Genomic DNA, 23,829 nt, shown 5'->3' on the forward strand with positions numbered 1-23,829 from the left:
CACCGAATACCTCCGTGTCGAGACGCCATTTTTGTGAGGTCCGAACCAGCCGGAAGTGATGTTGCTAGGACACAGTAATAAACATAGCGTAACTGCAAGTTGTTGGCTTCGCTACTGAGCGGACTTCTTCATCTTCAATAAATATGCACTTAGATCAAAGGAGTCTTGCCGGACGTAAGTCAGACAAAAGTAACAGGCAACGAGTGCACAGTGAATGTTAATTAAATTGGTGCCAGCAGTATGAAAGAGTTATCCCAAAAGGCTGAATGAATAGCGATGGTATTCTCTGGAATTCAGATGATTGAGAGGAGATCTCATTAAAATATTTAAGATTCTGAAAAGGCCTGTCGGGGTAGACATTGAACAGTTGCTCTCTCTGTACTAGATTTCCCAACCCATGAGCCGGCTCACAGAACTAAGATATGGAGATATCTGTGCATTTGGATGGGTGTGGAATTTTTGGAATTTTCTACCTCAGAAAGTTGTAGATCATATTGTCTACTATAAGTCAAATATAGACAGACTTATGCTTTCTCAAGAAAGTGAAGTTCAACTAGATCAACCATGACTATGTTGAATGGTGGAGCAGGCTCAATGGGCTGTATGATCTTCTCCTGCTCCTTTCTTATGTTCCTAATGCTCAACAGCAGAAGGAAATCATGAATAAAAGAAGGGGAGAAGATATCAAAAGTGGCAGAAGGACCAAGGCATAGAGCTGGGCTGAGTCGGTAAAGCAACCTTTAGATTTGGCTGAGATAGTAAGAACTGCAGATCTTGGAGAATCTGAGATAACAAGGTGGTCTAGGCCCAAAATATCAGCTTTCCTGCTCCTCTGATGCTGCTTGGCCTGCTTTGTTCATCCAGCTCTACACCTTGTTATTTTAGATTTGGCTGTTTGCTGTGAGCAGTCTGGCAGCAGGTGCAGCCTTAATGAATGTAGTCATCTGATAAAACTCTAAGTCAGTGAGTAAAGACAAACATGTCTCATCCTGTGACTAATTTATCAGGCTGTTTCACTACTGGAAACTTTCTCCACTCAAGCTCGAGGATGTATTGATGGTTCAGGACTGGTGATTTTGGTTGAAATATTTGTTATGAAAGGTTTTTTTTGTCTCTGTTCCAGGTGGTTCACTGCTGGTATTGTACAGTATTTGTTACTGAAACTGTCCTTGCATGTGCAAGTCACACTCTTGTGTTTGTTATTATAGACCAATTGGAGGTGATAGCATGCTGTTTACTGTGTGGCTACATATAGAATAAAGCATTCATCTAAGTACTTTTGGACTAAATATTCAAGGCACTTACCAGAAATGTCTTCAAATGACAATATCTAATTACGTTTAGCACAGAAACAATTAGTTGTCAGAGGATTGAAAACAGAACTTGCTAGAAAAACCTCAGCAGGTCTGGAGGCATTTGTGGAGAGAAATCAGAGTTTTGGGTCCAGTGACCCTTCTTCAGAACTGATTCACAATTATGAGAAGGTTGGTATATATGATGGAGAAAGGCTGGGTTGACAATTGATTGTTAGTGGTAGCAGCCTGTGCGATGTTTTCCTCTATATTGATGACATGAAGCAACTGCCAGGCAACTGCTTTGTGGAACACCTATATTTTGTGTGCAAAAATGTCCCTGAACTTCCAGTTGCTTGCCATGTCAACACATTGCTGTGTTCCCTGACCAATACTGCTGTTTTGGACTTGCTTCAGCGTTCCAGTGAAACTCAACAACACCTAATTTTCTGCTTGGGAACCCTGCAACCTTTTGCATGAAATATTGAATTTAATGATTTTAGGGCCGGAGCATCTTCTCCCATGTCTTTACCCCCAACCTCCACACATCAGGCCTTGTCATCACATGGGCTGCTACCACAAACAACCCACTGTAAGCTTCTAACGGTCCCCATTAGCAGCTATTCATTCCCCCAGACTGATCTTTAGTCATTCCCTTGCCTGCCCAACTGTTTTTCTCTCTGCCTCTCTAGGCTCCAACTCCACCTCTTGTTTACTCCTTCCCTTCCCCCCAGCCATCCTCTCTCTGGCATATATACCAACCTTTTCCTAGCTACAATCAGTTCTGAAAAAGGGTCACTGGACCTGAAACATTAACTCTGCTTTCTTCCTAAAGATGCTGCCAGACCTGAGTTTTTCCAGCAATTTCTAATTTAGTTTCTGATTTCCAGCACCTGCAGTTCTTTTTTTTAATTCGGTATATCTTTCCTTACATAAAGGGAGCTAAAACTGTTCACAGTATTCTAGATGTGGATGGGAGGAAGCTTTTGACCAATGTTCCCTCTAAGCTGCTTTGATGTTCCGTGAACAATGATGGGCAATAGTACACTGATCGTGGTATTGACTTTTGAATGTAGAAGTCTATGCTGTGCACGGGCTTCGGAGGCTCATGTAGTCAGGAAGAAAATTAGGGGGAATGATTGAAGAGACATCTCTTGACTCCTGCTCATTAAATTTGACATTTTACCTGTACACGCATACATAATTAGTTGAGTAGATAAAATTGCAAGAAAAAAACTTGACCCTGAACAGAAGTAGATCTCATTTTTCAGCCCATCTCCTTGAAGATTCCGCTTGGTGCCTGCATTTTATCGAGGCTTCACCGCTCTTTTTCAGTTGAAAGGCAATCTACCCCTTTTTTCCCATTCTGTGGGAACCATCTTTACTTCTGTTATAATTGACAGCCACTACAGGATTCTGATCAAATCACTCCAGCCTGTAAAACCAACTAAATCAAAAAGTAAACCAGAAATTGCTGGAAAAACTCAGGTCTGGCAGCATCTTTAGGAAGAGTTAATGTTTCAGGTGGTCTAGGCCTAAAATGTCAGCTTTTGTGCTCCTAAGATGCAGCTTGGCCTGCTTTGTTCATCCAGCTCTACTCTTTGTTATCTCGGATTCTCCAGCATCTGCAGTTCCCATTATTTCTTTAACATTTTCTGTTGACAATGATTCATACAATAGTATTGACAGACCAAATTGTTGCCAGCAATTTATTTGTACTACTGTACCTTCCCATGTAGTGAGATGGGAGATTCCTGTCTAGCATTAATGTAAGCATTTTGGATTTCTGTGCTATAAGGCTTTGAGTTCTCATAGTTTAGCAATAACTTGGGACAGTCTATTTTATGTTTCTCTTGTGACTGTGGTGTTTTGACTGTACAAAGGTTCATCATTTTCACTTCTTTATTGAAATATGTTTGGCTTGTTGCTTGAAAGCAAGCACTTGAGCCGGTCTTAAGTCACTTTTCCATTTTTTTACTGAGTTAGGTATTATAAACAAACATGTCCTAATTCAAGCCCCTGTAGTTTCAGGTGTGGTTACTTTGTATTGGATAAAGTAAAACTCAAAGTAACGCCCACCACCAGCATACAATTATTACACATCTAACATCCTACTTGTAATTGTGCTGCAAGATTCCAGATTCTCTGGAATTATGGTCTGTTTTCAGTAGGTGTCTCCCTTTCCTTAGAGATTATTTCTTATTCAGTCACTAAGCTGGTGGGTCTGGTTCCATTTCCATTTGGTGGCATCTATATCCTTTCCAGCTTAACAATATAAAAGGCAGAAGAAGACCAATTGAGAATATGGACAGATTCAATTAGATATGATAACAAATCTGCAGATGGTGATCCCCTCTCTCAATTTATCCTCCCTCACCAGCTTTGTTGCTTTTCCTTTGAAGTGAAGATGCCAAGGCTCTTATCTTGGATATTGGTAAGTTGTCTCAATATGATGAAGTTTCCAAAAGCAGGTCAAGTAAAAGTAGTTTGGTATGATGCTGGTGCATAGTTCTAGTCTCGCATATGTACAGCAGGCTCAATAGGTTTTCAGCCTGATAGGCACACTTTTTTTCTCTTTTGTTCCAAAATTAATGTTCAAAAAGTCTGCTGAAGGCTACACTTGCTTTGATCATTTATTTGAGCATTTGCTAATGATATTTTCTGGTCATGGACTGAAATTTTAAGCTCAAGATGAGGCTGTCCTGGAACAGGCTGGCTCATAATTTCACTTTCTTTTTCATACTGATCATAAGGCCAAGAACATGCACCGTTAGCATGTCTATATTATACTGCAGCTGATTCTGCAGCTCGTGTACAAACATCAGCAAACAGGATATTGCAAAGACAGTAAAACAATACTTTCGAGGGAGTGCAGCAAAGTTTTATCAGGCTGATTCTGGGGATGGCGGGTCGAACTTATGAGGAGAGATTGTTTAGGTTGGGTTTGTTTTCACTAGAGTTCTGATAAATGAGATTTTTAAAATTCTAACAGGACTGGACAGGGTAAATGCAGCGAGGATATTCCCGATGGTGGGTGTGTCCAGAACCAGAGGTCACAGTATGAGGATTTGGGGTAGACAATCTAGGACAGAGATGAGGAGACATTTCTTCACCCAAAGGGTGATGAGCCTATGGAATTCATTATCATGGGAAGTAGTTGATGTCAAAACATTGAACTTATTCAAGAGGTGACTAGATATAGCACTTGGGGCAAATAGGATCAAAGGTTATGGGGAGAAAACAGGATTAGGCTATTGAGTTGGACGATCAGCTATGATCGTGAAGAATGGCAGAGCAGGCTCAAAGGGCCAAATGGCCTCCTACTGCCGCTATCTTCTATGTTTCTATAGATGCTGGAAATCTGAAATAAAAACTGAAAATGCTGGAGAATCTCAGCAGGTCTGGCACAGCTATGGAGAGAGAAACAGTTCATGTTTAAAGTCCAATGACTCTTATCTGATTGCAGGCCCAAACTATTTTCTTTTATTTGCTATTGTATTCCGTATGGTTTCTGATTGTTGCCCTACCCTGCCCCAGTTTATTTTACATAGTATTGCATAGGACACATGGCACGGAAACAGACCATCTGGCCCAATCAGTCCATGTTGGCAGTTATTCACTACTTGAGCTTCTTGCCATCTTTTTTCAACTAAATCTATCATCATAACCATTTATTGCCTCATCTTCATAGGCTTGTTTAGCTTCCCCTTAAATACATACATAATATTCTCTTCAACTATTCCCTGAGGAGGTGAATTCTGCATGCTATAACACGGTGTGAAGCTGGATGAACACAGCAGGCCAAGCAGCATCAGAGGAGCAGGAAAGTCGACTTTTCAGGTCGAGACCCTTCTTCAGAAATAAATTTCTGAGTTGCTGCGTTCATCCAGCATCACACCGTGTTATCTCAGATTCTCCAGCATCGGCAGTTCCTACTATCTGTGTAAGAATTCTACATGCTTACCACATTTTGGGTTAAGAATTTTTTTCTGAATTTCTTACTGGATTTCTTTGTGACTGTCTTATATTAACAGTCTTTACAGTGATGCTGTTTCACATTAGTGGAACTAACCTAGGAACTTTTGGAAGAATAAAATCAATGAATCCACCATCTGTGTTGTTGCTTCTTTTAATATTCTGGGATGCATGCCATTAACTCCAAGTAATTTGTTGATTTGAAGTTCCATTTATTTATACAGCACTATATCTTTACTAATAATAGTAACTCTAAATTTCTAATTATTGCAAAACTTTCCTGCTATTTCTAACATGCTTTCATGTCTTCTGTGAAAATCAATACAAAGATAAAATTTAATCTCACCACCATTTCCTTATTCACCGTTATTTTCAGGATGGCTACTTATAACTACTGGTGTACCACGGGGATCAGTGCTAGGCCCATAATTAATTACAATATATATTAATGACTTGAATGAGGAAAGTGAATGTACTGTAGTCAAATATGTGGATGATGCAAAATTAGATGGGAAAGCAAAAGATGAGGATGATACAAAGAGAAGATCTTGTTGAATGGTGGAGCAAACTCGATATGTTGAATGGCCAATTTATGTTTCTACGTCTTTTGGCTTTATAGCTTTATGGTTATAATTTTTCATTTCTTCTAAGGTACCCAAATTTACTTTTGCTATCCAGTTCCTTTTTACATTGCTACAGAAACTTTCACAATCTGTGTTATATCTGTTGTCTATTTTCTTCCTCTTTAACACAATCATGGTCATCTTCACTGAATTACTAAATCCTCCCTATCCTCATGCTTGCTGTCTTTCTCACAAACTTAAAAAGACCATTCTCCTTTTAGTATTATTCTTTCTTGAACTTCTCAGGTTAACCACAGTTGCATGATTATTATGGATCATCTTTAGGTTATTGGTAATATTTCTTTCTCTTGTCAGGTCTGGATGAAACAACGGCAGCAGTGTATACAAGAATACCACCTCAATAATTCCCTGAGGAGGAAAGACATCAATCAAAGGCCGTTGTAGGTCACAAATCATTTGAAATGTTGTTGTTCAGCAATTTAACAGAGCAAAGTTTTATTTATTTTATGTTGTTTTGGACAATTTCACAGCTTACCATTGTATTTGACTCCTTCCAACCAAACAAATGGACTACAGTAACTATCTCAAAATCCATTTAATTGTATAGAAAGGGAAGCAGATCATTTGGTTCAAATAGCCTTTCTTGACACAGCACCCATGCCAGTTTATTCTTTCTTTGTACAATCATTTATCCAATTGATTCTTAAGTGCTCACATGGGGCAGGACATTCTGTGGACATTCTTACAGGCTCATATAGAGTTCAGAAGCCTGCAATGTGTGGGAAAATAGTATTCAATGTGGTTTTCTCCATAGTGGCCAATTAATGGCCAAAGAACAGAGTAGCACCCAGATAAGATTGGCAGGTGGTCTCTTGACTCTCGAGAACCAACTAGAGACTCCCCAGCATGAAAGGAGCACCAAGAATCAATAGAAGGTAAGTTAGGGACAAGTTGCTTCAAAATGGAGATTTCTTCTCACTAGCAATTTAAGTTTAAAAATTACACCACTGTAGTCAGGGCGGACAGGGGAGGAGGATTCTTCTACGAAGTGACGGCTGCTGTATTGAGGTGGACAGGCAGAGATCTGGTCCTGCTGCTCCTGCATAACAAAACTGCCCCAATTGCCAGAGGAACATGGAGGCTGCACGGAAGATTTCCATCGACCTCTTTTACTTGGTCTTAAATTGGCATGTAGATGGATGGGCCTGCTCCACCCTTGCCCTACCATTTCTATGAAAATGATTTGGGTATGAATGGAGCCTGCCTCCACCCAAGCCCTACCATGGACAGTTTCCTAATCTAATGGTAGATAAACACATTTAATAAATATAGTCTAAGAGCAGATCTCTGTGTGATGTCTACGCTTAATTCTAGCTATTTTAAGAAACTATCTTTAACTCTAGCTTCCTGTACCCTCCCTGTAGGAGTGTTTTTGTTCTAATTTGAATCTCCCTTGTAATTGTTAATGGCTAAATTGCCTGCAGTAGTCTTCTGTATGGTTCACTTTGTAAGATTTTCTGAAAATTCATGTGCACTGTACCTCTTATCTTGTCCATCATATCTGTTCCCTTCTTAAACAGTCTCAGATTTTTCAAAATGCAGTCTTCTTTTAAAATTTGTAAGTTGAAATCTAACAATTTTTTCCCAAGTGTACTCACTGCGGAGCAAGGACATAAGATGATTTTCAAAGAAGTTCAAACGTGAAACAACAATTTGTTGCATCAAATGTTTTAATCTTGCTAAAATGGAAGAGATTGCAGTCAAAGTCGCTGTACGGATTCGACCCCTGCTTCCAAAAGAAATCCTTCACAACCATCAAGTTTGTGTTCGGGTTGTTCCCCACACACAGCAAGTTGTGATTGGGAAAGATCGTGCTTTTACATTTGATTTTGTATTTGGACAAAAATCATCCCAAGAAGACATATATTCTGCCTGCGTAAAACCTTTAGTGATATCCGTAATTGAAGGTTATAATGCCACTGTCTTTGCTTACGGACAAACAGGATCTGGAAAAACATATACAATTGGTGGAGGACATATAGGTAAGACTTTTTAAAGAAAACACTTCCTTTGTTCCTTTGCTTTGTAACTGTTATAACATACCTAATTTTATGCCACATTACTGTGGATTATCTATGTAATAATTATTGACAGCATGTTAACTGTACACCACACTAATGTTAGTGCATGATTTGAATTGCGATAGTCGAGTTCAATCCCTGTGTAATGTATTTGAGAGCCAAAAATCTTCCAACTTCTGAAGTTTCTCATCTTTCTGCGCAGTATAGGGAAGCATCTATAAACAGCTTTCTTAGAAGTAATGAGTATCATTGTGACCTCTTGTATGATCAAAGGCCTAAAATTGGAGCCAGATCTGAAAGGAATTAAATTAAGAATCAAAATGGTACTCAAAGTTTGGTACTCTTATTCACAAATGTCAGTTAAAGCTGGATTAGTTACCACATTTAAAACTATGATAGATGTTTATAAATCAAAATAAGGGAATTGGGGTAATAATGTTGCAAGGTGAAATTAGTTATGTCACTGATTAACCATTGAATGTTAAAGGAGACTTGAAGGATGAAAGGGCCTACTTTCATTCCTTTGTTTTCTTGTAGTGGTAGTTTCTGGAGAACTTTTGGTAGAGATTTTGAAGGAGGCTGTGAGCTGGATTCCTGCAAAGTTGGGAACAATCAGTGGACATTAAAAATAATTTACATCTTCAGGATATAGTTCCAACCTCATTTTCAACTGATCCAATTTTTGTAGACAGGGATAAGGGGCACAATGTGAATCATACAGCAGAGAAACCTCAACTCAGCAGATCCATTTGAACTTAGTGCTGAGTTCATTTGGGTCCCATTTTGGTTGTTGTAAGGACCTTGCCCTGCAATGTGGCAATTATAAATTGCTTGATCAGGTATAAACACTCCTGAGTGTGGTAAGGTCTATTTAAGTGTCATAGTCGAAGATTTTTAAGAATTCCTTTTATTGTTCTTTAAGCTTCGCATGAAAGGAGATTGCAGTTGTCAGTGCAAGTTTGAAAAAAAATGCTCTGTTGGACTGGTTTAATTTACAGACCATCGATTGTATTAGAAAAGAAAATTTTCATTTGTTTTTACAGTTTCAATAGGGCTCTTTGTTGACATATCCCCAAGGACTATTATATCATTATGAATCTTTGCTGGGGTTTCAAAAGATGATTTTGTCTCAGCAAAGGTTCATAGCTTGCCTAACTGGTTAAAAAGAAAATCATGGGGTTTATAGAAGTTTGTCTTTATAAGAGGCGAGCCACTTGAGATTCAAAAGCTTTGAATGGATGAATAGTGTAATAATTAATAATGGATCAATTTATGCCATATTAAATTTTTGAGAGTTCTTTTTGTCATTTCTGTATGGCTGTTGATGTCCACTTATAGTAGCTACTGGATGACTGGCAGGGGACTGTGAGGGAGCATGAGTTGGGAGCGAGTTTGCTTGGAGAATTATGGAGGACCATGGTGTGCGGTGAGCTGAGTATCAGTTTGCCACCAGCTTTACTCACTGGTACAATATTTTGTGGAGAAACACAAGACATGCCAATGAAATCTATCATGTTAACATTCAGTCCCAGCAATTGGCTTTCACATACCCTGTTTTATGGCAATAATAACATGTTGGTCTCCTCTTGGTGCAGTATCTTGTGTCCTACCTCATGGTGAGTTTTGTGGCAAGAGGGTATTTAGTCAGGCATGAGGGTGGTGAGGGAGGTTTAATGCCATCTTTCCACTTCTACCATTCAGGTGATTCAATCTGGTCTTCCATATTCACTGTTCACAATATAGTTTCGTCTGCAGTGAGGAGATAAAATACAGATTGGGGGACTGCTTTGTGGAACCCTCTATTCTGTAAAAATGGCCCCGAGCTTCTATTTGTCTACCATTTCAACTCACTGCCATGTTCCCTTGTAAACATGTCTGACTCAGGCTTACTAAGGTGCTCCAGAGAGGCTTGATGGAAGCTGGTCGAATAAGCACCTCATCTTTCACGTGGGAACTTTACAGCCTTCAGGACTGTACATTGAATTTAACAATTTAGAGCATCAACACCTTCTCCCATGGTAGAATCTATAATCCAATGACAGTTTTGTAAACGGTGATTCTGTGAATCGGCTTTAGCAAGAATTACAGTTTAAGAAATTACTGCACAAACAACTCCGTTTCTAGACTTGCAAATCACAAGCTAAGAGCCCAATTTCTCATGTGCCCATCTGCAAGCATGGAATCACTTCTATGTCATTTATTTTTGTAGCAGTAGACCCAAGGTGGATTTACCCCTGCATTGTGTACATTTTGCATCAACATGTTTGCCCTCACCTATATACTTCTTGCAGAGCAACACTAATGTTATGTATAATTCAGAAAAACAAGATTGGATCAGGTTGTATGGTTCACTGATTAAATACATTTGCTCAAAATTTATAAGAATTTTTTTTACGATTTAAAGCTTCATTTTCTGATGAGTTGAAAGGCATTATTCCACGTGCCATTCACGAAATCTTCCAGAACATCACTGAAAATCACAATGTAGACTTTAATGTTAAAGTGTCCTATATTGAAGTGTATAAAGAAGAGCTAAGAGATCTTTTGGAGTTACAGAGCACCAGCAAAGACATTCATATCAGAGAAGATGAGAAAGGAAACACAGGTAATTCTACCATTTGGTTTAAATAAATATCACTGTTTAATTAATTTTGATCGTGATTTCTTTATTCTCTCTTTCCTATTTCATTTATAATTTTTTCCCTCTTCTCAATGCTTCTGTGATTCTATTCTAAATTATTTTCATTCTGTTTAAAATTCGTTAGAAAGTTGCTTTTATAGAAAAATGTTTGTATTAGTTATAGTCATTGTAGTTTCAATTGTCTTTAGCAGATATATCACATTTATAGTACTTTTGTTTCCAAAATTCATTATTTTTACTTTGTCCCTTCACATGAACATTGCAAGTTGGCAATTAAATTTTGATTGTGATCTAATTTGGGCTAATAGACATGAAGAGTTAATGTAAAGCTGTACATGTGTCTCTGTGTTTGCCCATTGGCTGGCATGATTTGACTTGCAAATGAATTTCTACTTATTAGTGCCTACTGCCATTTTCTAGGCAAATATCAGTTTTAAGCCTAGGGCTATAGATTGCTTAAGTGCATTACACCATAATTTTGACTGGGATTTGGCATGCAAGTGGTGAGTCAATGTGACTGAATTATTGCGATTTGCTGTCTCTTGTTGGGAAATCAGGGGCAGAAAAATCTTATTTCCATATTTGTTTATCTAATTTCTGTTCTTAATACTGAGGGCAGAGCTTTGAAAATATGGCTGAGAATTTTGACTAAAATTAGATTGTAAGAAATGAGAAAAGAAGTAACAATCACTGAGTTGTTGACCATTTTTCTGTCTTCCCCCACCAAAAAAGTGTTGTCTGTAATGTAAATACAGAAGCAAATTTTAAGCTCCCACCACTACCTTGTTTGAAATGGAACCACTTGCAACAGTTTGGACTTTGCAGTCGAAAACATAATTTCTAAATATGTGGATGACACCTAATTGGGGTTTGGCTGGTGTTAGTGCTGTGGAGGAAATAGACAGTACTGAGGAGAACTGGAACAAATTACAGGAGGACTTTAGTAATCTCACTTAATGGCTCAATGAATGACAAGTGCAACTCAACACCAATAAATTGAAGGGAGAATAGGGAAGTCACTTATTACTTGGAAGGTACGGCTTGTTTTAGATTGTGTAGAGTAACAATGTAGAGGATGTAAAAATGCAACAATCACTAAAAATAGTGCCATATGTTAGCTAGGCCATAATGAAAGCAAACCAGGTTTTTATTTTTAGAGGAATAGCATTTAAAATTGGGTAAGTGTGCTACAACTGTATTGAACTTTGATTAGAGCATACTTAGCATTGCATGCACTTCTGGTTGTCATGTAATAAAAAGACTAAAGAGGTATTGCAGAGAAGATTTACAGATATGATATCAGAAATTGGTTCTCTCAATAACAAAAGGCTGACCTAATGGATGTCTTTAAAATTCTGAAAGGTTTTGACACAGTGAATACACAGAAAAGTACATTCCTATAACTCGAAGCTTTCAGTATGAGAAAATAAGATTCTTATGTATTTTCTCATACTGAAAGCTTCTAGTTATGTTCTTCTCTGTGCAACCTACTCGCACACGAGGTTGTTGAAATGAACAGTGTAGACAGATTTAAGGGGAAACTACTTAAGCATCTGAGGGAGATGGGTATAGAGGTTTTTGAAGGTAGATTTAGATGAAAAGCGATGCTCAATTGGAACTTAAACAGTACTTGAACCCAATGGCCTGCTCTCATGCTGTATCTACTATTTTGTTCTAATGTGGTGCAAAGGAGGAATTATCCCTGGGAGGGCATTCACTCCATGGACTACTGAGGTTTTAAACATAATATAACATGCAGCTATTGTATTACTTTTCCCATTGCATTCTTATATTTTTCAAAAGTATTACTGACTAGAAAGAGTCTTTCATCTTACTGTCTGGTGGGTAGTATCAAACAACTTGTCCTTTCACTATTCATAAGCAAAGTGCTAACTGTACCCAATCAGCCCATGCTTGAAAACCTGCCAGCGCAGTGTCTAACATTAGATGTGATTTTGCAATGAGACGACATTTGCTGGATAATCCTGAATGCGCAAAGAGTTACATGGATGTGTGCAAGGTGAAATGCCTCAACAAATGCGTTGTATCAGCAATGGTCAGTTTTTAAACTACCAAATTGCTATTTATCAAAATACTAATTAACATTACAAAATAATCTTTCCATGTACCCTTGTTTGTTTTAGTGATTATTGGGGCGAAGGAGTGTGAAATTGAGACACCGGATGAGATGATGAGTTTGTTGGAGACTGGCAATGCAGCTCGACACACGGGTACCACCCAGATGAATGAGCACTCCAGCCGATCACATGCCATTTTCACAATGTACCTCAATCAAAAACGGCCTAAAAATGAGCAACAATCAAGTACCGATGAGGAGCACATTATGAACGAATCAATAAGGTCATTTCAACTGATTTCTTCTAAATTTTGCTTTGTCGATCTAGCTGGTTCTGAAAGGGTTACCAAAACAGGAAACACTGGTGAACGATTTAAGGAATCAATTCAAATAAACAGTGGTCTTCTGGCACTTGGGAATGTGATCAGTGCTCTCGGAGATCCAAAGAGAAAAAGCGTACACATTCCATACAGGGATACTAAGATAACACGCTTGTTGAAAGACTCTCTTGGAGGAAATGCCAGAACTGTGATGATTGCATGCATTAGCCCCATATCATCTAGTTTTGATGAATCCCTGAACACTCTGAAATATGCCAATCGAGCCAAGGACATAAGAAACAAACCTATTGTAAATTATAACCCAGACTGGGATCGGATAGATGAAATGGAATTACAAATCAAAACACTCCGGGAGGCACTGCAGAATCAACAGACAAGCCTTCTGACTCGTGCAAGTCAGGTTTCTCAGGACTTGTTTCAAGACAAAAAACGGATCCATTCTCTGGAGGAGCAGGTTGCCCACCTACAAGTGGAAAGCTATCACTATAAACACTGCATTGATGAAGCATTACACTTCTTCTTCGAATTTAGAGATGCAAACAGTTTGAAAGAAAACCAATGGCAAAAGCTGAAGGAGTGGTTCAACATGGTAGAGGAACTGCAAAATGAATTACCTGACCTGTTTGTCACTGATAGTGGAATTGGAAGTGGAGGACAGGACTCTCATCACATTACGATATTTCAACTGAAAAGAGAGCTGAAGAAATGCCAGGTACAGTATAACTTACTTTTGATAGGCTTAATCATCAATATGGGCAGCCTGTAACATAGGCTGAAATGTACACCCTGTACAATGCAATGACCAGCCAAAACAGATGTTATTTCCTCCAAGGTGTTAAGAAAATCCCCGGAAGGATATTTATGGATGTGAAAATATATGCCACTTGACACTCAGTAGATACCAGTAGATGCAACCAACAATGTGTTTCTCATGTTCAAAAAGATGACTATAAAGACACTTCAGTTCTCCTCATAATGGAAGTTTCTCATCACCTAGAACCATTGCTCTGTACTCGGTCTTCAATACATTTAGATAGGCTGGGACTGTTTTCTATGGAGTGTAAGAGGTTTGAGGAGTGACCTTATAAAGGTTTATAAAATCACTAGGGGTATGGATAAGGTGAATGGCAGGTGTCTTTTCCCTAGGGTGGGGAATTTCAAGACTGGAAGCATATTTTTGTGGAGGAGAAAGATTTTTTAAAAAGTCACGAGGAGCCATTTTATTACACAGAGATTGGTTCGTATGTGGAATGAACATCCAGGGGAAGTGGTGGACATGGGCACAGTTTAATAATTGTATATTTAATAAGACATTTAGATAAGTACATAAATAAGAAATGTTTGGAGGGATGTGAGCCAAGTGCAGGCAGGTGGGATTAGCTTAGTTTGGGATTATGTTCGGCATGGACTGGTTAAACCACACAGTTATTTCCGTGCTATAAAATACTGTGACTCTATGTCTCTTTTCCACAGGGGGTAGTGGAGTCCAAAACTAAAGGTCATAAGTTTAAGGTGAAAGGAGAAAGATTTAAAAGGTGCCAGGGGGACAACATTTTCACACAGAGGGTGGTGCATGCATTGTCTCTGCCAGCTTGACCGGTACAAATACAACATTTACAATAAATTTTGACAGGTACATGGATAGGAAAGGTTTGAAGAGATATGGGCCACCCACTGGCAAATGGGACTAGTTCAGTTTAGGAAACTTGGTCGATTCAGAGAAGTTGGGCTGAAGAGGCTGTTCCCACTGACTCTACAACGTAGGCACTCATAATTGAACATAATACACCAGTTGAGGTCTAACAAGTGCCTTGAACAAGTTCAACATCACTTTTGTACTTTTCTACTCTTGTACTGTGTGCACCTGTGAAGCTGCGGGTATTGTATGCTTTATTCGCCATTCTGTGCACTTGTTCTGCCACCTTTAGTTATCTGTGAACCTCTACACCCAGGACCTTCTGCTCCTATAACCCCTTTAGAGTTGTACTGCTTCTTGTATCAGAGATAATGGGAACTGCAGATGCTGGAGATTCCAAGATAATAAAATGTGAGGCTGGATGAACACAGCAGGCCAAGCAGCATCTCAGGAGCACAAAAGCTGACGTTTCGGGCCTAGACCCTTCATCAGAGAGGGGGATGGGGGGAGGGAACTGGAATAAATAGGGAGAGAGGGGGAGGCGGACCGAAGATGGAGAGTAAAGAAGATAGGTGGAGAGAGTGTAGGTGGGGAGGTAGGGAGGGGATAGGTCAGTCCAGGGAAGACGGACAGGTCAAGGAGGTGGGATGAGGTTAGTAGGTAGCTGGGGGTGCGGCTTGGGGTGGGAGGAAGGGATGGGTGAGAGGAAGAACCGGTTAGGGAGGCAGAGACAGGTTGGACTGGTTTTGGGATGCAGTGGGTGGGGGGGAAGAGCTGGGCTGGTTGTGTGGTGCAGTGGGGGGAGGGGATGAACTGGGCTGGTTTAGGGATGCAGTAGGGGAAGGGGAGATTTTGAAACTGGTGAAGTCCACATTGATACCATATGGCTGCAGGGTTCCCAGGCGGAATATGAGTTGCTGTTCCTGCAACCTTCGGGTGGCATCATTGTGGCAGTGCAGGAGGCCCATGATGGACATGTCATCAAGAGAATGGGAGGGGGAGTGGAAATGGTTTGCGACTGGGAGGTGCAGTTGTTTGTTGCGAACTGAGCGGAGGTGTTCTGCAAAGCGGTCCCCAAGCCTCCGCTTGGTTTCCCCAATGTAGAGGAAGCCGCACCGGGTACAGTGGATGCAGTATACCACATTGGCAGATGTGCAGGTGAACCTCTGCTTAATGTGGAATGTCATCTTGGGGCCTGGGATGGGGGTGAGGGAGGAGGTGTGGGGACAAGTGTAGCATTTCCTGCGGTTGCAGGGGAAGGTGCCGGGTGTGGTGAGGTTGGAGGGCAGTGTGGAGCGAACAAGGGAGTCACGGAGAGAGTGGACTCTCCGGAAAGCTGACAGGGGAGGGGATGGAAAAATGTCTTGGGTGGTGGGGTCGGATTGTAAATGGCGGAAGTGTCGGAGGATAATGCGTTGTATCCGGAGGTTGGTAGGGTGGTGTGTGAGAACGTTCTCCACCTATCTTCTTTACTCTCCATCTTCGGTCCACCTCCCCCTCTCTCCCTATTTATTCCAGTTCCCTCCCCCCATCCCCCTCTCTGATGAAGGGTCTAGGCCCGAAACGTCAGCTTTTGTGCTCCTGAGATGCTGCTTGGCCTGCTGTGTTCATCCAGCCTCACATTTTATTACACTGCTTCTTGTATACTGACTTTCAATATTTCAGCCAGCAACAACCTGTTGTCTTCTCTAATCTCCGAATGGTTACAGTATAGAAACTCTGTTGTCTCCATGTGAATTCACCTATTGCTACTCCCCGTCTCTACACCATAGGCCTGCAAATTTTTCTTTCTTATATAATTAACTAACCCCTTTTTGAATGCCAAGTTTGAATCAAATTCAACCACATCTTGAACTTGGTTTGTTAAAAAGCATTCTCCTTATTTCACCATTGCATCCTTTAATTCATATCTTTGCCCTCGGGTTCTGAATCCTTCTGCAATGGCAACAGTTTCTTGCTGTCAATCTATCCAATCCCCTCAAGATTTCAAATACCTCTGTTATGTCCTGTTAACCTTCTCTTCTCCAAGGAGAACAGCACCAGCTGCATCAAACCATCCCCGAAAGCATTCCCAAAAATATTTTCTGCAATCTCTCTAACGCCTTAACATTTTTCATAAAATGTGATGCCCAGAATTGGAAGCAAGCTGCAGATGAGGCCTCAACAGTGTTTTATAGTGGTATGTTATGACTTCCTTTTTTTTGTACTCTATGCTCCTATTAAACAAAATCCAGCACCCCAGATGGTTTGTTAGCAGCTCTCTCAACTTGATCTAACACCATCAATGATTTGTGTACAGATACTCCCTAGATCCCACTACTCCTGCAACTCTTTTAGAATTATACGTTTTATTTTGTATTTGGTCCCCACAATGTTCCTACCAAAATGAATCACTTCACAGTTCTCTGCATTAATTTTCATCTGCCACTTGTTTGTTCATTCCACAAACCTGTCTATGGCATTTCGAAATTTAACATTATCCTCTGCACCGTTCACAATGCCACCAAGATTTATGTTGTCCACACCATTGATTTTGTGCCATTTACAGCAAAGTCTAGGCATCACTCAACATTTTTTTTAAAAAATGGCTTCCAGAAAGCAGTAGATAAATACCTGATTCATTGGGCCCCTGCGTATGTATAAATCAAAGATATATTTTCTTAAAATTATGTTGAATTTACCCTTTTTATTAGTTTGGTCAGTAGTTGAGCCACTGGGAAGATCTCGAGTTGAATCTCTTGCCTGTGACAAATTAGTTGATAACTCTTAGCATCTTGGGATTAGAGAAGGATTCCTCCTCCTGATGACGCTGTGGCAAGTCCTGCTGACACTGGATGTGTGGATATCAGCTGAGGACAGGAATTGTTTTGGCATCTGGCTTTCCTTAGCGCAAAATTGTTAGCTGACACTTATGGTGCAAATTTTCACTTAAAGAATGACTGCGGTAGCAGATGGTTACACACATTCATGAAACTGTCCCCCAGGAGAAATCAACAAAGTTCGTGGAGAAAATTGGCAAGAAGAAAGAATGTAATGTTAACATTGGGATTCAATTTTGAAACTATTTTGGAGGCAAGACCATTTCCACATCTTAACTGCATTCATTGCCACCACTTAATAGCTTTATTTTACAGGAAGTGACCAACTAGTAAGTCATTTCTGTTTCATCCAGTTAGAGATGGTCCAGAAGCAGGAGGTCAATGAATACAGTGTGGCCCACTGATGAGTGTAATACTGAAGAACCAAATAGTGGAAGCAGCAGGAAAGTAATGAGATTCTATCAAAATCAAGGGAGCAGCTATCACTGATCAGAGACATCTTTCTTCAAGAAATCTTCACTTAGCGGCAAGACTATGAAATGGAACCACAGCAATCTTACCATTTTCTGTTAGCAACCATTAAAATACCTCAGTTGTCATGCTCCACCTCCTACTATGAAGCCACTTCCACTTAGGTACAGCGCTTCTGATATAGCAAGGAGTTTGCATTGTTGCAGAAATGACCAACTTGTGAAAGTTGCCAGTAATTAATCACACAACAATCTTTATTGATACCTGCTGTAGACATTCGGTTTGATTGCATTTGATAGACCCTACCCTGGAACGTGCTCTTGGATTTTGGAACTTGTCAACAAACTGACCTGACATTTTTTTTTCTCTTGAGATTTCTCTCTCACCTCCAGATTTGATCTTTACACTGCTTTGTGTCTGTGTCTGTGTGTGTCTGTGTGTGTCTGTGTGTGTCTGTGTGTGTGTGTGTGTAAGTAAGTAATGGTTGAATAGGTTGACGTGTCAAAACATGGGACTGGACTTTGCATTCCTGCTGGATGTGTTTTTGGTGTGGGTGCACATAAACTAGATAACTTGGCTAGTCTACCATCTTCCTACTGAGTCCAGAGGAGATACTGAAATGGACAGCTTATACTCCATATGTAATGAAATAATTAACAGTCAGTTGAGCTTTTAATATGCACAGTTGTTAAAAGCTGAATTGGCCCTGTATGATACTGCTGAGCTCATTATATAGTTGGCACAGGTATCTTTTTTGTTAAAGTGCTTAAAGCAACTGGAAAGTGTCTTTTGCCTATCAGAGGAATTCCTGAAGAAGTTCGAAAACCATGTCCTGATTGATCAGTCATACTTCAAAATCTCCTGCCCTAAGACGGCCAAATTCTCCGCTCTTCAATATCAATAACTTAAATCACTTTGGGGATCATTGGGTCTTCATTGTGAGTCTGGCTGTACCCACAATTGATCTTAGTTGGAGCTGCCAGTCAGCAGCTGTAGGCGTGGAACCTCCTTCTCAGTAAGGTGTGGAAGTCCGAGACTACAACACCTCCGCCTGCCTACAGCTCTGTATGATGGAAGAGGGACTTTGTTATTGGCTTACCACTGAATTTTTTTCACTGGAGTTTCCTGCCATGGTGTCAGTGTTCACCTGAAGGTTTCCCTTTATGTGTTTGAACCAAAGGGTTTTATTAATGCCCTACTATGTGTCCTATCTAACTTACTATCTGTATTAACATGTTTCATTGTATCTTTTTTTGGATTTATTTTATCCAACTCTAGTTCATGATGATTTTTGATCAGCTTAAAAGTCATTTAATTTATTGCATAAGTGTTGCCATTTTGTTTGTGATCAATCTGTTCGGAGGTTTTTTTTCTTCATTTAACCTATTTTCCTAAACAAGCTGTTCAGAAATGTTATTACATACCTCTGAAGCAGGTGGGAATTGAATTTAGGCCTAACAATTGATTAAACATTTTTGCCAGTTTGTTACAGATGAAAAAAAATTAACCTTTTTCATAATTGAAGGGGATGGATTATTTTTGTAATTTATTTTTTACTTTCATGTAATTTCCAAATCAACTTAATACTTGTCAAATAATAATTGGCCTTTGAGAACTTCACTTTGCATCCTTTGTCATGCTAAATCTGAAAGTTGCAGTGTTTACTGTTTACTGTTCTGTTTTTATCTTCCCCAGGATGCTTTGGCCACAGATGAAGAGTTATTCAGTTTAAAAGCAGCTGAACTGAAGGATGCACTTGGGCACATACAAGCTTTAGAACAGGAAAAGGAAGAATATTTGGCAGCTTTAACAGAATCCCAAGAAAGATGTCGCATTCAAGTAAGTGTTATACCTACAGAGCAAAATTTGCAAATGTCGAAAATATGGAATAAAAACATAAATGTAGAAACACTCAGGTGATCTGGCATCATCTGTGGAGAGGAAACACAAATTAGAATTTCAGGCCAATGACTACCCTGTTCTGATAAAACTGATAACTTTATTTTCCTTGGATGCTGCTGACTGTTTCCAGCATTTTTAAATGTTAAGCTGTCATACTACTGTCAAATTATTGTATTGATTAATCACAATTAAATGATTTCTACTTTGGGCAAATGAAGATAGGTGTACTATCTGTGAGTTTGATAAGTTTAAAAACTGCAGAAAACTACAACACACTGGCTCTTAGGTTACTTGAGCACAAAACACAGAAAACTAGCACACAGTTGCAGCACGTGAATGGAATGTTGGCCTTTATTTCAAGCGATTGGAGTATAAAAGTAGGGAGGTTTTACTGCAACTCCTACAATATGCCATTGGCACTACGTCCGCAAAACTGTGAACTGTTTTAATGCCTTTATTTAAGGCAAGATATTATTTGATTTGAGGCAATTCAGAGAAGGTTCACTTGGATGATCCCTGTTATGAAGGGATTGCCTTATAAGCAAAGGATAAACAGGTTGGAACTCTACTCACTGGAGTTGGAAGAATGTGAAGGTGATCACTCATTGAAGCATATTAGATTATTAACAGGCATGACAGGCTAAATGCTGAGAGGGTGTTTTCCAGAATGGGATAGTTTAGGACCACATGACATACTCTCAGAACAAAGGGATCCAATTTAAGACTGAGATGAAGAGAAATTCCTTGCTCTGGAGGGTTGTGAGTCTTTGGAACTCCTTGCCACAGACAGCTGTGAGGGAAGTGCCTTGTGTATATTTAAGGCTATGAGCTCACTGAGACATGATTGAGAGAGGGACAGGACTGGCAGCGCAGTATTCCAGGATACAAGGTTTTCAGGCGAGGCAGGGAAGAAGTTTTGCACACAGTAAGGAGGGATGATATGTTAGAAGGCTCCTCAAATGAAACCATTTGGATGGAACTTAAAAACCAAAGGGGACCAATGAAATTTTTGTGAGTGTACTATAGACCCCTGCCAGTATGGGAGAAGTGAAAAAAGCAGGTGTGTGCGCAAATTTCAGGGAAGTGTAAAGGTATTAGGGTAGTGAGAGTCGGGGATTTTAACTTTCCCAACATTAACTACAGTAGTCATTGTGTAAAAGGTTTGGATGGAATGGAATTCTTAAAATGCATCCAGGACAGCTTTTTAAACCAGTACATAAAATACTGTATGAGAAAGGGGACCAGTTCTGGACTTAATTTTTGGTAATGAGGTCAGGCAAGTAGTTGAAGTAACAGTAAGAGACCATTTTGCAGACAGTGATCATAACTTGTTAGGTTTAAATTTTTATGGAAAAGGCCTTGGATGAGCTCGAAATCAAAGTTCTTACTGAAGGGTGTCTGATCAGGCATGATTTTGCCAGACTGAACTGGGAGCAAACTACTTTCAGTTGAATCCGTCTCAGAAAAATGGGATTTGTTCAAGAAAGAAATATGGACAATATAGAGCCAACACGTTCCAACAAAGAAAATGGGTAATACCATCAAATTCTGTGCACACTGGATAACAAACAATAGACAGGATCAAATTAACAGAAAAAGAGAGGCTTATGGCAAATGGCAAAGGCTGAAAATGACAGACCCCGTAGAGGGCTATAGAATTTACAAAAGAGAACTTAAAAGGGAGATGAGGACAGCTAAAAAGGGATAGGAGAGTGTACTGACAGGTAAATGGATGGAATCGTAAGTTGATTCACAGGCACATTCAGGGTAAAAGGATAATGAAGGTAGAGTAGAACCCATTATGGACTAAAGTGGTAATTTGTGCATTAAGATAGAGGATGTAGATGAGCGTTCTACAGGAATATTTTAGGTCGGTTTCAATAATGAGAGGGACAATATGGGTATAAAAATCAGGGAGAAGATCTGTGATACAATTACAGAATTTATCAGTGACAGGGAGGAGGTTCTGACTGGTCTGGCAGGCTTTAAAGTACATAAATATCCAGGGCCAGATGAAATGTATTCCATTATGAGTGAGGTGAGGAAGAAAATAGCAGAGGCACTTGCAAAAGCGGACTGAAGGAGGGTCAGTGTGATACCATTAGTCAAGAAGGTTGCAAAGGATTAGACAGGAAACTACAGGCCGATCAGTCTAAGTTCAGTGGTGGGGAAACTATTGGCTGCGATTCGGAGGGACAGAATTAATCTACATTTGGAGAGGTAGTGATTAATCGAGAACAATCAACATGGTTTTGTTAAGGGGGTCATGTCTGATCAACGTGATTGAATTTGTTGAAAAGGTGACCAGGTGTGTAAATGAAGGCAATGCATTTGATGGTGTCTATTTTTGATAAGGCTTTTAAAATTAGAACTACAATTGGTTGACTGGGAGGAAGCAGAGGATGGTAGATGAGGGATGTTTTTCTAACTGTAAGTCTGTCGGTGGAATCCCACTAGGGTCAGTGTTATGGGTCTTTGCTGTTTGTCGTTTATATAAATGAATTGGACTTGAATTTCAGAGGGTTGATTTGTAAGTTCGCTGATGATACAAAAATTTGTGAGGTGGTAAATAGTGAGGAAGCTAGCCCTAGGTTACTGGAGGATATAGATGGACTAATTAAATGGGTTGATCAGTAGCAAATGGAATTTAAGCAGATAAATGTTTGCAGGACAAAAAAGGCAAGGGAATATATGATGAAGCACTGAGGATCAGAGAGACCTTGGTGTGCATGAACTTTGGTTCCTTAAGGTATTAGGAAGGTGAATAAATTGGTTATAAAGTTGTATGATACACTTACCTTAATTAGTTGAGGCATAAAGTTTAAGAGCAGGGAGATTATGCTGGAACTGTATGTAATTTTGGCCACAGCTAGTGTATTGTGTACAGTCTAGAATCCACAGCAGGTGAATGGAATGGAATGGAATCTGAATTCCCTCCTGGAACTGCAGGAAGGTTGTGATAGTACTGGAGATGATGCAGAGGAGACTTACCAGGGTGTTGCCTGGACTGGAGAATCTCAGTTATAAAGAGAGATTGGACAGACTGGGGTTGTTTTCCTCAAGAGTAGAAGAGAATGAAAGAGGACATGATTGATCTTTATAAAATTATGAGATGAATAAATAGGGGAGACGGGTAAAGAAAGTTTTCTCCTCGATGGAAGGATCAATGTCCAGGGGTATAGATTTAAGTTAAGTTAAGGCAGAAGGATTGAAGTAGCTGTGAGGAAAATCTTTTACATTCAGGAGGTGTGAGTATCTGGAACTCATGGCCTGGAAGGGTGATAGAGACAGGAATCCTTATAACATTAAGAAGTATTTTGATGTGCACTTGCCATGCCAAGGCATACAAGGCTATGGGCTTAGAGCTGAAAATTCGGATTCTAATGGGTCAGTGGTTGTTTTTGAATGGCACAGATACGATGGCCCGAAGAACTGTTTTCGGCATTTTAGGTCTGTATGACTCTATAAATAGTTTCTTGATCAGTCAGGGAATCAAGGGTTATGGGGAAACAGCAGGATAGTTTGTGAAGAATGTCGGATCAGCCGTTTTGCCTCAGCTATCAGGCAGTCTACTCCTGTTCCAATTTTTTATGATGTTATGGTTTTATGATCTTACAACATTAGGGTTTTAGATTTTAAGTCAGATTTTTACTCAAAACCTTCCCAGGAAAACATGTAAAAGATCTTTTGTTCAGCTTATGAGGAAACAAGTCATAAATGGACTGCATGAGGGATGTTAGATAACAAAGTGTAGAGCTGGATGAACACAGGAGGCCAAGCAGCATCTTAGGAGCACAAAAGCTGACGTTTCGGGCCTAGACCCTTCATCAGAGCTGTGTTCATCCAGCTCCACACTTTATTATTTCGGATTCTCCAGCATCTGCAGTTCCCATTAGCTCTGATGCACGAAGGATGTTCCCTGCCAAGCATGTCAACCCATTCGCAGATTTGACAGCAATAATGAAGTGTTATTAACTAAGTCAAATTGTCACTTAGTAAAGCATGTGATT

At 39.8% G+C, this 23,829-nt stretch overlaps 1 protein-coding gene across 6 annotated transcripts in view; it reads left to right on the forward strand.

Annotated features, from left to right (window-relative positions):
- The first annotated feature begins 46 nt into the window (after nt 1-46).
- Nucleotides 47-23,829, forward strand: part of LOC125451145 (kinesin-like protein KIF27) — a 108,221-nt gene continuing 84,438 nt past the window's right edge. For 3 of the 6 annotated variants that reach the window (XR_009445571.1, XM_048527921.1, XM_059644644.1), the window contains exons 1-6: nt 47-174; nt 6,206-6,291; nt 7,501-7,893; nt 10,337-10,537; nt 12,718-13,703; nt 19,613-19,756. Coding sequence is in view for 5 of the 6 variants with exons in the window: in XM_048527921.1 (XP_048383878.1) it covers nt 7,596-7,893; nt 10,337-10,537; nt 12,718-13,703; nt 19,613-19,756 (1,629 nt within the window). In the remaining variant the exon portion in view is untranslated. The other 3 variants (XM_048527922.1, XM_048527923.1, XM_059644643.1) reach the window with 3 other exon arrangements.

Source organism: Stegostoma tigrinum, chromosome 3 (genome assembly GCF_030684315.1).
Source record: "Stegostoma tigrinum isolate sSteTig4 chromosome 3, sSteTig4.hap1, whole genome shotgun sequence".
NCBI lineage: Eukaryota > Metazoa > Chordata > Chondrichthyes > Orectolobiformes > Stegostomatidae > Stegostoma > Stegostoma tigrinum.